We start from the raw sequence: 17,757 nt of genomic DNA on the forward strand, positions 1-17,757 counted from the left end.
CCCCAGTGGCATTCAAATATTCCTGCTTTAAAGGCCCCCATGTATTTTATATTTTTAAATGTAAAATGTCATCCAACAAAAATATAAACATCTGTCCATTCAGTACAGGATCATAAGTTAAATACTATGCAGGTTGAATAGATTTTTTTGCCCAGTTGTGACCAGGATCAGATTTGTTCATAACAGTCTGAACACAGCCACAATTAGATGTTTATTTTGCTTTTCATGTGGTGCTAAATTATTATTCATTAAGTTATGAATCTCATCTCCTGCAAAGTGACTGCAGTCTGAACATGTAGGTCACATTTATCGGACTTCGACAGCGCTAACATGTTACAAGTGTCGCATTTTATCAATGGAAAGGCAGGAATGAAACACATTAAAACAAAATGTAAAAGTAAATTGAGATATTAATTGGTACAACTTTGGGGGAAATGTGTGACAAAGATACAACATAAACCTTTTTCCTATTTCTGATGAAAGATAAAGATAAAACATTTTTACATGTGTCACATAAGTATATATAGTCAGGGTCGTTGTGTTCACACATAAAAACTGATTTGAGTCATGTGCGTTTAAGTTGCAATGTGAACGGCCTCTCCTCTTTTTGTTAGTGATAAACACCAATGGAGCCATGTCATGACATGTACGGAAATAATACGCCGATGGCTCAATACCTGAAATCCGTGAATTACATCATCTCAAAAGGAGTGACGTTACAGATCTATTTGACTCCTTTTTAGGCCCGAGCGCCACAAGCTGGCGAGAGGCCTATTAATCTTGTAAGGCCGTGCAAAGCACGGCTGCGAAAGTGCGCACGTAGTGCGCACGAAATCGAGCGCGAAGCGCTCGCCCACTTCCAAACACTCACTAACTCACTCCTTCACTCACGCACGCCCCGTGCATACTAATCAGTAGTAGAAAAATGGAACATTACCGTTGTAAACGGGCGAAGCCTGTGCAAAAGTGCGCACTAAACGAGCACTTTGATGACGACCGCTTCGCGGTCGTCAGCCCCATGTAAAGCACTCATTTGCGCTAAGTGGCTCACGAATACGTTCCCCATCTCTTGCATGTTCCGTGCATATAAGCATGTAATGCAAAAATTGAACATTATTACTGTATAGAGGGCCAAAAACACAAAGTGGGCGGAGCCCACTCAAAATTAACGAAAGTACCCGTCAGTGACCAGGGACCCACACCATGAGGTAGGAAAGCGCGAGCGCTTTCCGAAAATGTATAGTTTATGATATTTGAAAAATGGGAAACATTGTTTTCGCATCGGAATATTATTAGGCCCGAGCCCCAGCAGGGGCAGCAGTTGCAACGCTGCCTTTGGCAGCGTTGCAACTGTCTGACCAAACATGCGGGCGCAGCCCGCATGTTTGGTACCCCGTCGCCCCTGGCAAGTACAGTGAACTAGCCCATGCCGAAGGCATGGATCATGCATACTTACTCCTGCTATGACAGAAATAGTCAACAATTAGTGAATGGGCGTAGCCCATTCACTAATTGTTGACAACAGCAGCGCAAAGCGCTGCATTCCTCCAAAAACCCTCCTGGCATCGTCCCGTACGCGAGAATCCATGCCGCAGGCATGGGCCATGCTTGTATCTGCTCAAATCAATGGAAGTCTATGGGGAGTGGGCGGGGCATCCCGACGGAATAGGGAGTGACGAGCGCGTAAGCGCTCGTAATGATGATTCCACCCCATGGCGGCATGGGGAAGGCTTAGAGCTTTCAAACGATGTATAATTTGTTGTTATAGTGGAAACGGCTAAAAATATTATTATTTTTAGGCCCGAGCGCCACAAGCTGGCGAGAGGCCTATTAATCTCGTAAGGCCGTGCGAAGCACGGCTGCGAAAGTGTGCACGTAGTGCGCACGAAATCGAGCGCGAAGCGCTCGCCCACTTCCAAACACTCACTAACGCACTCCTTCACTCATGCACGCCCCGTGCATACTAATTAGTAGTAGGAAAATGGAACATTACCGTTGTAAACGGGCGAAGCCCGTGCAAAAGTGCGCACTAAACGAGCACTTTACATTGAGATGACGACCGCGAAGCGGTCGTCATCCCCATATAAAGCACTCATTTGCGCTAAGTACCTCACGAATACGTTCCCCATCTCTTGCATGTTCCGTGCATATAAGCATGTAATGCAAAAAATGAACATTATTACTGTATAGAGGGCCAAAAACACAAAGTGGGCGGAGCCCACTCAAAATTAACGAAAGTACCCATCAGTGACGAGGGACCCACACCATGAGGTAGGAAAGCGCGAGCGCTTTCCGAAAATGTATAGTTTATGATATTTGGAAAATGGGAAACATTGTTTTCGCATCGGAATATTATTCTTTCTTCTTCTTCTTCTTCTTCTTCTTCTTCTCGGGACCAACCCCCCTATTTTTCACCCAGTGAACATTGACGAAAAGTCACAAAAATTTGCACACCTCTAAAAATCGTGCCTCTCTACATTCTGGCTATTTCCCTTTTCTAAAATAAAAAAATTGGCGCGTCAGCGCCCCCAAATGTACCAAAAATGCATTGAGAGATGGGAAATGACCCAAAAAAAATCTGATCGTAGAATCATGAAATTTGGCGCAGAGGTAGATGGTGACAAGAGAAGTAAAAAATATTATAACGGCAACGCCGTCCGCCCAACCAAATGTCGGCCATATTGCTTCAAAAATGGCTAAACATGACTTCGGAGTTTTTCCAAACGTCGTACTTTTACGAACTCCTCCCAGGGCGTTGGCCCTAAAAAGCTGAAATTTGGTGAAAATGCTACTGAGGAGTGGGACATCAAAAGTTATCCAAATTACATTGATACCTGTCACGGTCTCTGTGCGGCAAAGCCGCAAACTGTAGCAAGAATTTCAGAAATCTCCCAAATTTAACATTTCTGCCGTTTGCGCAGATAAAGTCCGAATTGCGTCAAATTAGAATCAGTTGTTAAACTCTTTGCCCTAAACCTACTTGAAGTGAAATAAATTAATTTGGAGCCACAGCGCCCCCTACAGATTTTATATGGAGGTTAAATATTTAGTTTTGCGAAATTATATGAAATTTGACACACAACTCAATTTTGGCATCCCCATCAGAAAAGTCAATGAGACCCATGTCATAATTGTTATGGCTTTGCCGTAACGATGACCGAAACCTTCCATGTTATTCCAATGGGGAAATCGCCAGAACATGTTTACACTTTAGACTTTCACAAACTCCTCTTAGGGCGTTAGACATATTAACCTGAAATTTGGTGAGACTCATCTTCAGGGGTGGACCATCAAAAGTTATCCACATTTTTATTCAAAGAGTCACGGTGTCTGTGCGGCAAAACCGCACATTTTGCCAAGAATTCAAAATAAAATTGCTTTTTGATGGTAAAACAAAGGGGAGAAGATGTGACAGCGTCACAGATTCAGCAGTAGGCGTAATAAAAGGACAATTGGGGCGCGTTAGCGCCCCCTCCTCTTGCGGCGTGGCGGCGGCGTAGCGAGGGCCGATCATTGCCGCTTGCGGCTATATTTATTATTATTTTTCTTGTTCTTCTGCTTTTTGAGCTCTAATTTGACCCCCTGAACATGCTCAAAAACTCACCAAACTTTGCCCAAAATTCAGAATCGGCGAAAAATTTGATTTTTTCTGGGCCATTTTTTTTTTCGTCAAAAAATGGCGCGACAGCGCCACCGACAAAAGTCAAAATACATTGCGCCTATGGGAGACGCCCCGAGGTCAACTTTGTCGTAGAGCTACGAAATTCGGGACACGCATTCCTCTCTTGAGGACAAAAAAAAAATATTACTGTGGCCACGCCTCCAGACTTACCCTATGCCCGCCATCTTCCTTTGAAAATGAAAACAAGTTGTGTTAGCCATTTTGTTCACGTCAAACTTTGACGAACTCCTCCTAGGGCGTTTTGCCCACCGACTTCAAAATCGGCGTACGTCCTCTGGACAAGTGGGGCATCTAAAGTTATTCAATTTTTTGAGATATCGTTTACGGTCTGTGTGCGGCGCGGCCGCAAAGTTGGACAACTTATTTTGGAATATTGCAGATCTAAAAATTGCTCCCTTTTGATCAAAACCAGTCCGATTAGGACCAAATTTGAATCAGTTGTTAAACTTTCTAGTTTGGACCAGTTTAGGCTGACAAAATTGAAATGGCCGCGATAGCGCCCCCTACAGAGTGACCTTTAAATTAACATTGAAGGTCAAAAATTAGTTTTACCAAAATTGTCTAAACTTTACCCAAAATTCTATTTTGGCGTCCCGATCAAAAAAGCCAATCAGACAAATGCCTTAATTTTTACGGCGTAGTCGTAGCGATGACAGAAACCTCCAATGTTATCCCTATGGGAAAACCGCTAAATCTCTCAAATATCCACATTTTTATGTTTCACACTTTAACGAAGTCCTCCTAGTGCGTTTTGCCCACCGACCTCAAAATCGGTGTACGTCCTCTAGACAAGTGGGGCATCTAAAGTTATCCAAATTTTAAGGATAACTTTTATGGTCTCTGTGCGACGGAGCCGCAAACGTTTCCCAGAATTCTGACTATTTGGCCTTCAGAGTGGCCTATAAACAATAGAGTTTTTCCAAATGACATGATATTTTGAACAAAATTCTAATTTGCCATCCAAATCATAAAAGTATGAGAGCCAAAGTCATATTTTGTACGGCGTAACCGTAGCAATGACAGAAACATCCCATGTTATCCTTATGGGAAAATCGTAGAATCGCTCAAATCACCACATTTTTACGCTTCACACTTTAACGAACTCCTCCTAGGGCGATTGTCCGATCAAGTTCATATTTGGAGAAAATCATCTACACAAGCGGGGCATCAAAACTTATCCATATTTTGATTCTAAGTGCTACGGTCTCTGTGTGGCGGACCCGCAAATATATGTCAGAAATGGGAAAACAGCGAAATCTCTAAAATGACCACATTTTTACGCTTCACACTTTAACGAACTCCTCCTAGGGCGATTGCCCGATCAATCTCATATTTGGGGAAAATCATCTACACAAGCGGGGCATCAAAAGTCAGTCATATTTTGATTTCAAGTGGTACGGTCTCCGTGCCGTGGAGCTGCAAATATACTGTCACAAATGGGAAAACGCCAAATCTTTGAAATGTTCAAATTCATGCTTCACACTTTAACAAACTCCTCCGTGGGCAATAGCTCGATCAAGCTTTATTTTGGGAAATATCATCTACACAAGCGGGGCATCAAAAGTTATCCATATTTATATTCTAAGTGCTACGGTCTCTGTGCGCCGGCGCAGCAAATTTGACTGACACTTGTGTTCATTTGCACTGGATTGGCCATGTCCAATGTGTCCCCGTCTGTCAAGTTCTTTTTTAATTCAACACACAATAAGGCCATCTTTATCAAGTCGAAAGCGCAGAGTCGGAAGGCCGGCCGCCCGCGAGGGCCGTTGGATGCCGCTTGCGGCTTTAATTCTTTCTTCTTTCTTTCTTTCTTTCTTTCTTCTCGTGACCAACCCCCCTATTTTTCACCCAGTGAACATTGAAGAAAAGTCACAAAAATTTGCACACCTCTAAAAATCGTGCCTCTCTACATTCTGGCTATTTCCCTTTTCTAAAATAAAAAAAAAATGGCGTGTCAGCGCCCCCAAATGTACCAAAAATGCATTGAGAGATAGGAAATGACCCAAAAAAAATCTGATCGTAGAATCATGAAATTTGGCGCAGAGGTAGATGGTGACAAGACAAGTAAAAAATATTATTACGGAAACGCCGTCCGCCCAACCAAATGTCGGCCATATTGGTTCAAAAATGGCTAAGCATGACTCGGGAGTTTTTTCCAAACGTCGTACTTTTACGAACTCCTCCCAGGGCGTTGGCTCTAAAAAGCTGAAATTTGGTGAAAATGCTACTGAGGAGTGGGACATCAAAAGTTATTCAAATTACATTGATACCTGTCACGGTCTCTGTGCGGCGAAGCCGCAAACTTTAGCTAGAATTTCAGAAATCTCCCAAATTTAACATTTCTGCCGTTTGCGCAGATAATTTGTTAAACTCTTTGCCTTAAACCTACTTGAAGTGAAATAAATTAATTTGGCGCCACAGCGCCCCCTACAGATTTTATATGGAGGTTAAATGTTAGCATCCCCATCAAAAAAGTCAATGAGACCCATGTCATAATTGTTATGGTTTTGCCGTAGCGATGACCAAAACCTCCCACGTTATTGTGGTTTTAGACCTCATCACAGCACTGAGACTGCTCTTGTCAAGGTGACAAATGACATCCGCCTGAACACTGACACGGGCAAAGCCTCAGTCTTAATTCTGTTACATCTGAGTGCTGCTTTTGACACTGTCGATCATGGGATCCTCTTACAGAGACTAGAGGACTGGGTGGGCATCACTGGCACTACCCTAAACTGGTTAAGGTCCAATCTGGAAGACAGGAAGTACTTTGTTGAAATTGGTAGCTGTGTCTCAGACCACATGACCCTGACCTGTGGAGTGCCCCAAGGGTCAGTCCTGGGTCCCCTTCTGTTCAACCTCTACATGCTGCCGTTAGGTCAGTTGATACGCAGTGAAAATGTGTCCTATCACAATTATGCAGACGACACTCAGATCTATGTTTCACTATCGGCAGGTGACTATGGACCAGTAGATTCACTCTGTCACTGCATCCAACAGATCAGTTTGTGGATGCAAAACAACTTTCTCCAGCTGAACTCAGACAAGACTGAAATAATCGTTTTTGGCCCACAGAAACAAAGAGAAAGTGTTAGCGGTCACCTCCAGAGTCTCGCTCTAAAACCTACAAACCAAATTAGAAATCTGGGGGTAATAATGGACTCAGACTTGAACTTTAATAGCCACATCAAATCAATAACATCAGCAGCTTTTTACCATCTAAAAAACATTGCCAAAATCAAAAATATAGTGTCAAAACCAGATTTAGAGAGACTTATCCATGCGTTTGTCTCCAGTAGATTAGACTACTGTAACGGCCTGCTCACTGGTCTCTCCAAACGAGCTGTAAAACAGCTGCAGTACATCCAGAACGCTGCTGCTCGGGTCCTGACTAGAACCAGGAAGTATGATCACATTAGTCCTGTTCTCAGGTCTCTGCACTGGCTCCTGTGGCTCAGAGAATAGACTTTAAAGCAGCTCTGCTTGTGTACAAGTCTCTCCATGGCCTAGCACCAAAGTACATCTTGGATATGTTAGTGCCATATGAACCATCTCGGACTCTGAGGACCTCAGGGACCGGCCTCCTGCTGGTGCCAGAGTCAGGACAAAACATGGGGAATCTGCGTTTCAGTTTTATGCAGCTAAAATCTGGAACAGTCTTCCTGAAGATGTGAGACAGGCTTCAACTCTGACAATGTTCAAATCTAAGCTAAAAACAGTTTTGTTTAGCTGCGCACATGACTGAAAGGATTTTTTCTTTGCACTCTTCTCTTTTGTTTGTGATTTTATTAGTTTAGAAAATCAGTTGGACTGATAATTTTTAATTTAGTTAATTTTATTGTATTTCTGTTTCTGTAATTTCTTTGTGATTTGAATGCATTTTTCCTGCTGTGAAGCACTTTGAATTGCCTTGTGTATGAAATGTGCTCTACAAATAAACTTGCCTTGCCTTGCCTATTCCAATGGGGAAATCGCCAGAACATGTTTACACTTTATACTTTCACAAACTCCTCCCAGGGCGTTAGCCCTATTACCTGAAATTTGGTGAGACTCATCTTCAGGGGTGGACCATCAAAACGTATCCACATTTTTATTCAAAAAGTCACGGTCTCTGTGCGGCAAAGCCGCACATTTTGCCAAGAATTCAAAATAAAATTGCTTTTTGATGGTAAAACAAAGGGGAGAAGATGTGACAGCGTCACAGATTCAGCAGTAGGTGTAATAAAAGGACCATTGGGGCACGTTAGCGCCCCCTCCTCTTGCGGCGTGGCGGCGGCGGCGTGGCGAGGGCCGATCATTGCCGCTTGCGGCTTTAATTTCTCATTACTTTTACACACGATAGAAATGACACAAAATAGGAGTTAAAGTAAGCTGTTAGAAGTGCATCTACAAATTAAGCCATAGCAACACATTTACTTTAAAGACTAACGCGTTGTGAACTGTAGTAGTTTTAGCTCCAGCACGTCCACCCCAAATGAAGAAGAATCTCTGCAAACCTGTGGACATGCATTTAGACCAGCTCTGCCATGAGTATGAATGTCATATTTCAAATAAAACCAAGTGATGGGTTCTTAAAAAATATATATAAGAATGAATTAAATACAAGCCATGAGAAGCTTTTTTCCCCTTCCTTTTGAACAACATATGAATCATACAATTAGTTACTTATTTATGGTCTATTTCATCCTATAGACCTAAGGGCGTGGACTTCAGGTTGTACAGTAGCAAATGGGGAAAAATTGCCCTGTACGAAATAGTGTGCACTTTTTCCCGTATATTTGTAAGGATTTTCATGTGGTGTTTGTCAGAAATGTGTACTGTAGTTATACAAGCACAGTTACAAGCACAGTTCTATATATTGTATTATACAGATTTTTCTATTGGGAGACATAACTGCTGAAGCGGGAAAACCTCAACGGACAGAGTCACTGTTGTTGGGCAGAAGAGCCTTTACGCTTTTCTGGTGACTACAAACTAAATCTCACTTTTATTTATATCGTTGTTATCAATCAATTAACATTAAGTATGAGCCTTTAGATAATTTTATCATTCATTTCAAGAACTAATGTTGTCTGCGTGAAAGGTCTGGTCCAAGAACATAAGCCCTTGAGTTGTACCTTCTTCATTGTAGATGTTCAACGCTCATCACTCAAAGCAAATGTCTCAGGGCGGGACTCATCTGATATCCTGCTTTGCTCTTTAATGCACATTTATTCAATTTGTACTTAGTTATCCATAAACCCCAAATGATTTTCTCTCTGGGAGTTTTTTCTCTAAGTGAATCTGGACAGAAGGACAAAAGCTGAGAGATATGTCAAGTTAACACGCATTCAAGACTCAAGAACAGATTCAGCAGGTTTCAGAAAGAGTGAAAGACTCTTAAAATCCATGGATGATGAACTATTTTCACATTACCACCCCCAGTAACCCAAAGGTAAAATGTGAGGGAAAAGTTTGTAATTCAAAATGTTGAATAATGCCGTATCTAATCATGACAATTTCCACTTTTTGCCTGAAAACATGTACCAGAAGTGTCTAATTTGAACAGAATGACCCAAAAATATCCTGTAAATTTACTAAATCTTTCTTACCTGCTTGTAGTGATTGCATACGTGACTTGTGTGTACGTCTCCGTCTCTGAGCATGTATATATTGATCTAGTCTGAGTTAAGACAATCGTGTTCTAAAGTCAATTTTCTCCTTTTGTAATAAAGACAAGTCATGACGGCTGACCTCATGGTGTGTATCTTGTATCTCCTGGTCTGATACCTGCAAATCAATGTTAGCAGTGGACACACTATCCTCCACAATCCTTTTGTAACTTCACTGTGCACACAAGTGGTTTCTCTCTTCTCTGGTAACCTAATGTGAAACAAGGATGTGAGGCTCTGTAATCCCACACTAACAGGATTAGAGCTTTGTTCTGAAGTTTGTGTTGACAGAGAAAACAGATACAGGTAGAAGTCTGTGATTGTATTTGAACATTAGCAATTACAGGTAACGATGGTAACAATGGAAACTGATGGAGCCTGATTGGCAGCATTGACGACTGAGCATTAATATCAATTGTCAACAAATGTATCAAGGTCTGATGTTTTGATTCAATCTTTATACTTGTTACTGAGCCGTCGGCTAATCACTACGGATTATTGAAGGAGGATTTAGTTTAATTGGTGATCTTTATGTAAAACAATGTGTTATATGACTGTTAGTACTGAACACTCGCAATACTGACCTAACCTAATACTGATGTGCAACTCTGTCATATGTGCAATTACTGTTGGAATTCATGTGCAATTCATGTGAAATTCATGTGCAATCTATGTGCTGTCGTGACACATATTCATGTGCAATTACTGTCGTGATCACATGCAATGGTATTTATGTATTTATTTATTTAATTGTCTATGGGAGTTTTTATTTATTTATAGGAGATCTTCTACTGAAAGTGTTTTTCAGACTTCCTATAAGTGATCTGTTCTTCTGTATCTACCTCTGTATCTACCTGCGTTGCACCAATGAAATTTCCCCATGTGGGACAATAAAGGAATATCTTATCTTATCTTATCTTATTTACATGCATTGTCGTCTCATAAACATGAATCAGGCCTTTTGTGTTAACTTTGAGACTTAAGTTAAGTGGACATATAGAAAAATAATCACTGATCACTACAATGGAGATGTAGTAGAATACTTAATTTGTGAAGTGTGATTGAGAGTTAAGTGTTGTTGTTATTTACAATAGTTGATAAATGTAATGTAAACTGTAATCAGACTCCTCGCGCTGATACCAGGACTTCATTCAGCTGAAGTAACTATTACAGCTATCTGCACATTTGGACTAAAAGTGAGTGACTGTATATAATTGTTCTTATCTAGTGCTGAGCCATCTCCTCTCACACCGCTGTGACACAGAAATGACCAGGGCCCACTAAAACTCAGGAACCACAGGTCAAGTTAATGTGTCACCAACTTTGGCTTTGTGTCTCCATTATGAAAGGGGTGAGGAATACGTGCAGGCCATGCTGGGACCATGCTGCGCTGGGATGGAGAGGGAGGAGTTTTGGAGAAGGGCTTATCTCAGCATTTGGAGTGGAAGTATAAAGGGTTGCAATGGCAGCGGTCCCAATGCTGCTGACAGAGCCTCTGCACATGAACCTATTTATTCCTCACTTGCACTTTTCTATTCAAACATCTGCATCAACCATGGGAGTCGCCTACAGTGTCGGAGAGTAAGTACAAGAGTTCTCAATTTTATCAATAATGCAAAAAATGTTCTATTCACAACTTCTGACATAGTGCTGCATAGTTCAAAAGTTTTTGACTGTTAAAAAAACATTTAGCTTTAGTTTAGTGTAAACTTATCTTACTGATTTCATTTGGTTGTTCAAAAATGTTGGCAGTGAAATGTTTTGCAATCGTGCAATTTTGTAATTTTTTTGGCCCGAGGCTGTATTTGACTGGACAGTATAGGATGAAAGAGGCTGAAGAGCAGGGAGGACATTCAGCAAATTGTCTGAGCCCAAAATAGATTTCATGATGCTGAAGCCGGTACAGAGCCAGGTACCGGTATATGTGCTGTTGTTTAGACCACTAGTCTACAGGGCAACATATTGTGCAATTTTAACAGTTAGAACGTTCATTCAGTCTAGAATTTATCTTAAAAGTTCTAACAATTTAACAATAAAAAAATGACCTATTTGTTACATGCTGAATAATCATGTTCACAAAGGAATTTGGATGTTGTAACAGTTTCCTTCCTGTGGCCGCAGAGTGTTGGGATGTTGATTTTGGCCTTCACCTAACCCATGTGTCACCTCTGCAGGGTGGACCACCTCTACACTTTCTTCTCACAGTGGTCTCCAGACTTAACCACCAAATCCAACAAGATGAACAAGAAGCGTCGGTCTACAACTTATCTAATCCGAGAGAAGAATCACAGTCACTATCTGGTCATGGAACAGGACAAAGCTGCTATGATCGACAAGTTATTGGACACTGTGAATCCTGCTACAAGAAACTGGAAGGTACGAGAAGAAGCAACTGTTTAATTTGTGGGAGTTATTAACCTGCAATATAATATCCTGGCAATTTCTCTAGAATCCTAGCTGTTCCTCTTCCTACCTCTGAACGCTTCGTTTCATTCTATGTTATGATGGATAGCTCTCTTGAATTAAATTATTTTTGTGCAAAAATGCATAAACAACTATATTATTTTTTGCGCATATAGGAACATTTATTTATTGCATAAGCTAGTATTCTTGGTGGGAAATCTCTCTGTCCAGATATGGACATCCTTCCTGAAGCCCCACCTTCCTGTTTTACAAAGAAATGAAACTCTGTGGTATTAGAACCAGCCAATGGGAGGATCCGCCTCAGAATTTCCAACCAATGGCCTTTGTGAAATAGAAAGTAAGAAGGCGGTTAGCAGAAGCAGAAGTGTACATGTGCCTCTGTGGTATTAAGGAAAAGACAGAAGCTACGATATGAAGCTCCAACTAGACCAGATAAAGGTTTTCTATTATGCTAAGGGCACAATTGAGCCATATGTTGAGGTAGGAAATATATGGTTTATATAAGTCTTTATATATATGTTATGTATGTATATGTATACAAGCAATATATATTTATATATGTATATAAGTAAGTAGACTAGACTACTACTATTTGTATTTGTATAATTTAGTAGGTCAGCCACAATAACCTATGTGGACTGTAACTAGTGTAAAAATATTGGTGGTAGAAATGAGTGTGACTATGTGAATCCTCTTTCAGTTCATCACAGTGAACGAGCCAAAGAGGCGCCTGAGTCTGAGCAGCTTCGAGGACTCCAACGAGTCTGAATACCAGGAGCATGTGGAGGAGGATACACTGCCTGTTTTGAGTGACCAGAGTCTGCTGCTGGATGATTTCCATCTGGAAAAGGTAAAGTACAGATTATTAAGGGATGAAGTCTTAGACAAGAGGGAAAACGAATGGTGTGCAATGAATCTACATATGATTGGTAATGAATGATTTCTTCAAAATTGTATAGCAATATATATATATATATATATATATATATATATATATATATATATATATATATATATATATATTTATTTATTTATTTATTTTTTTGCTGGTATGCTACCTGTCTGTAGAGAAAATAATTTCCACTTGGGGATGAATAAAAGTAATTAAATTTAATTTATTACATTACAAAAATAATTACGCAGTTCTGTATGTAAATTATGTAAACTTTTCCTCATTTGGGTTACTTCTGGCAAATCATATTTATATAGTCATATTTTTGTTGCTCGGAGATTTAAAAAAAAATGTCTTAGTTGGTACTTGTCGTGAAAAGTTTGAAAACCGCTACATTAAAGTATATATTTGAACAGGTTTCAGCTCATTTACCAGCCAGAACACAGGGCTATCCCTGGCAGTTGGTCTACAGCACGGCAGTGCACGGGAGCAGCCTGAAGAGTCTGTACAGGAACATGGCAGGTCTGGACAGCCCCGTGCTCCTTGTCATCAGAGACATGCACAAAAAGGTTTGCATCATATCCAACTATAATTATGAGCTAAACAGGGATGTGTTGTTTTTAAAGTTTGTTTGTCTTCACTTGGCAGGTGTTTGGTGCCTTCAGCTCAGACCCCTTCAGAATCAGTCACAGTTGCTATGGAACTGGAGAGACGTTTCTGTTCAGTTTCAACCCTGATTTCCAGGTAACAAAAACAATCTATGCTTTAGTACCGTATTTTCCGGACTATAAGTCGCACCGGAGTCGCAGCAACCAAAAAATGCATAATAGAGACAAAAAATAGTATAAGTCATTTTTGGGGAAATTTAGTTGATAAAATCCAAGACCAAGAACAGATATTTAATCTTGAAATGCAATTTAAAATAAGAACACATTAGAGAACATGATGAATAGGTGTACGTATGCTAACGTAACACCTTCAGCTACATGACGCACAGACAACGAACTGTGGTAAGTGTCTGGTATGTTAACGTAACATATTAACAGTTATTCAGATAACTATAGCATAAAGAACATGCTAACAAGTTTACCAAAGCATCAGTATTACCCCAAATCACTAAATCCACTGAATTCTTCTTCCTCTGTGTCACTTCTAAACAACTCCACAAACTCCGGAGGAAGAGGAAGTGCCTATTCTTCTTCTGCGTCACTTAGAGCCTAGAGCGCCCTCATGCGGTTGTCAATGTGAAAATAATCAACATGTGACATGCGGTTGCCAGTGTGAAAATAATAAATAATACCACATATAAGTCGCTCTGGAGTGTAAATCACACCCCGGCCAAAACTATGAAAAAAGGTGCGACTTATAGTCCAGAAAATACGGTAACAAATAACATTGATTTTAGTGCCTTAATCATGCAAAGGTCTAAATTCTCTGCTCTGGTTTCTGTCTTTCTCAGTTGTACAAGTGGAGTGGAGAAAATCACTACTTTGTCAGTGGCAATTTGGAGTCTTTGCAGATTGGTGGAGGAGGGTACGTACAAGTATTATAAAATAATTATAAATCTGTGTTACGTGAATTGCCAGTTATTTAAAACAAGCCAACAGTTCAGCCTTTGTAAATTTAAACTCCTCCTATATATTTTTGGTTATAGCACCTAGAGTTTTATACAATGTCACATGCAATTTAATAGGCATAAATTATTGCTTGGTTGTTGGCAAGTCATAATTATTATGATTATTTTTACTACTTTGGAATTCTGATATATCATGTGTAAATAAATCTGTAATATTTGTCTCTAGGGGCTGTTTTGGTTTATGGTTGGATGCAGATCTGTATCATGGTTCAAGCTTTTCTTGCCCTACTTTCAACAATGCTCCACTCTCCACACATGAAGACTTCCTTGTACAGGAACTGGAGGTTTGGACTGTTCAGAACTGATCCTTCTCATCTGTGTCAGAGACTGACAAAACCCTAATGCTCTGGTTCTACTGAGGGACTCCGTAGTCCTGTCCTGGCTCTGTGGGTCCATTGGTTCAACACTGAGGAGTGCTCTGGCCCTCACGGTGAAATGGGCCTTACTGTGATCAAACCAAAGTGGATAATATCCTGTGAATCGAGTCCTGTTCTCATGGAACACAATAGGCTTTCACTCCCGCGCCACTATGGAGTTTTAAAGGAGTTAGAATTACAAAGTTTAGAGCGAAACTGTTGGATAAGTCTTTGGTAAGCGTATTAACAGTAGCCTACAAGATGTATTACAATGCCATATTTTCTCGGAGTGATTGCATAAGATGTCAAATGACAAAATAGCTAAAAAATATATGTTAACCTGATGTTAACATGGTAAACTACTGCATGGATGAAAAGGGATACTGCGAACTATAAATGTTTGTGAATGGACATTACTTTTTTTACATGTTTGGAACACATGAGTGCGAATACACAAGTTAAACTCCAGTATTTATAGTTATCAAAGATGAACTGTACATTTAAGGAAACTTTAAAACTAAGCTATTTATTCTATTGATATTTTCTTTGTGTGGTTGTATTATAAAAGGTAGTGCGGGCACTCCCTGTTTTAGTTAACCAACCAATAAAATATTTGCTTTTTTAATTATTTGTTTTATTGTCATTATTGCCAAAACATTTGAGACAAAATGCACATTTCACAGGTCTAATCACAAAGCACCTTCTGCATGCATGCAGTTCAAAGCACTTCAAAATCCTTTGCTTAAGTTGAAAGTTTTATATATATATATATATATATAATTAATGTTTCATTTATAATTTTACTTTTTTTTGCACTAATACTTCATCCACCACTGACTCGCAAGCCTTAGTGTGATTAAAGCATTTGCCAAAAAATATCCGTATTACAGAATGGCCTTTGTTTAAGGATAATTATGTTCCGTACATCAGATCACATCCGATATTATAATAGATCCATGACAAGCCCCCAGCCCGGGCCCCCAGCAGCCAAGATGTCGCCCATTCCAGTCAATGGCAGCGACTCAGTGGCGCATGTCGCCAGCATGGATCATGGATCATGGATCATGGATCATGGATCATGGATCATGGATCATGGATCATCGATCATGGATCATGGATCATCATGGATCATCATGGATCATGGATCATCATGGATCATGGATCATGGATCATGGATCATCATGGCTCATGGCTCATGGCTCATGGATCATGGATCATGGATCATGGATCATCATGGATCATGGATCATGGATCATCATGGATCATCATGGATCATGGATCATGGATCATCATGGATCATGGATCATCATGGATCATGGATCATGGATCATGGATCATCATGGCTCATGGATCATGGATCATCATGGATCATGGATCATGGATCATGGATCATCATGGATCATGGATCATCATGGATCATCATGGATCATGGATCATGGATCATCATGGATCATCATGGATCATGGATCATGGATCATGGATCATGGATCATGGATCATGGCTCATGGATCATGGATCTATTCTAATATCGACTCAGCTCTTTCCCCCGCTCGAGCAGGGGGCGGGGTTAGCTTACCCGGAAGTTATTAGAAAAGTCCAAATGTTTAGAACGTTTTGGTTGAACTTAATTTTAAACTTAAACTTAAATGAAAATGGACTTTTAATGAATGTTCTTATTGGATGTTTGGGCCATAGCACAAAGAGTGAGAGATGGAAGAAGAGAAGGAATCATAGGCCACCACCGGCCACTACAGTGAATCATCCAGTGAATCCATTGGCCTGTCAGGTGATTAAAGTACACATGCCAACAAGGTCAATATTTCATATAAATGTGCCCAAAAATCTGTTAAGTCAACTCCTTCTAACTACCTGTCTTCACCTGGCTCATACCTGAGACAACAGCAAACTACAGCGCCCCTCTGTGGACAAATGGAAAAATAACACATTGACAACATCTTGACATCACGCTAGAAATTACAATATTTTGCATTGCATTTGGGCTCTGCAATGCTCCCAGCACCTTCCAACGACTTATGCAACGCATTTTTGGTGACCTGTCTCTCCTCCTCTACCTGGATGATATTGTGGTTTTTTCATCTACGGTAAGGCAACACCTGGAGAGGCTGGAGGTGGTGCTTGGGAGGTTGCAGAAGGAAGGGCTCATCGGAGCTCTAAGTCGCGCTCCGAAGTGAGCTGCCGCTTTGCTGCCGCTTTGCCGCCGCTTTGCCGCCGCTTTGCTGCCGTTCCGCGTTGCCGCTGCCGCTGTGCTCGGAGGAACCCGCTTTGCGCAGACTAACATCCTCCTGGTCGGACTGACGGCGCAGGCCGGCGCTTGATTGTGCCCCCACGCTGCCCGATGGTGCTCTCCCGTGGTCTGTACCAGCTCTGCGCTGGGTGTGTCGCGCTAACGCGCATGGGCGCGATATAGACATTTTTCTGCTGCTCTACCTGCATATCCCTTTGCCGTGCCTACACTGGACTCAAATTAAGTACCGCTTTTAATACATTTTTCTGTGTTATAGGGGCTGATGGTCTGACACCGTGGTGGATTCCCCTGGTGGTGGTTCCCGCGTTTTGGTTTGTGGTGCACTGTTTTGTTGTTTTGGCGTTTTCTTATTAGGTTACTGCCCCATTTGTTTTACCTCCACGGCTAAACCTCAGCGCCCCTCCAACGGTCTTATTGAGTTTATTCATGTGTATGTGTGTGTGAGTGGGTGTGCGTGGTGTTGAGTGGTAGCATTTTAGCTTTTAGATTAAATTGTTTAAAAATATTATTGTCTTGCTTAAAATGTGTTTTAGCATTATCTATTTAAATAATAAACATGTTGTAATTTATGGAACGGTCTCTGTCTCATCAGTAATCCTTATCTGCGTGCCTTACTAATTTTCCCCAGTTTAAGTTGAGATGGCGTTGTTGGAAAACTTACCATTCAAACAATATCAAAACACTCGTACTGCCACACATAGCCCATCATAGATATTATATCAAGGCTCCTCTCAACTCTTACCTGGTCATTTTTCTGCCTCTTGCTCTGCTGCTGGACTCTGCAAACCCTATATCACCATTGATGCAGTTTTAAGTTTGTTTCCCTGTGCTACACTCTACTACAGCACAC

At 40.8% G+C, this 17,757-nt stretch overlaps 1 protein-coding gene across 1 annotated transcript; it reads left to right on the top strand.

Moving 5' to 3' along the window:
- The first annotated feature begins 10,821 nt into the window (after positions 1-10,821).
- ncoa7a (nuclear receptor coactivator 7a) lies at positions 10,822-15,216 on the top strand. Its single transcript, XM_072460472.1, has 7 exons — positions 10,822-10,914; positions 11,508-11,709; positions 12,458-12,607; positions 13,066-13,218; positions 13,298-13,393; positions 14,109-14,182; positions 14,452-15,216. Exons 1-7 carry the CDS (start codon positions 10,835-10,837, stop codon positions 14,588-14,590), a joined length of 894 nt encoding a protein of 297 aa, XP_072316573.1. The 5' UTR covers positions 10,822-10,834; the 3' UTR covers positions 14,591-15,216.
- The last annotated feature ends 2,541 nt before the right edge of the window (positions 15,217-17,757 follow it).

Source organism: Eucyclogobius newberryi, unplaced genomic scaffold (assembly GCF_026437365.1).
Source record: "Eucyclogobius newberryi isolate DKJ021-1_F unplaced genomic scaffold, fEucNew1.0.hap1 SCAF_3, whole genome shotgun sequence".
Lineage (NCBI taxonomy): Eukaryota > Metazoa > Chordata > Actinopteri > Gobiiformes > Gobiidae > Eucyclogobius > Eucyclogobius newberryi.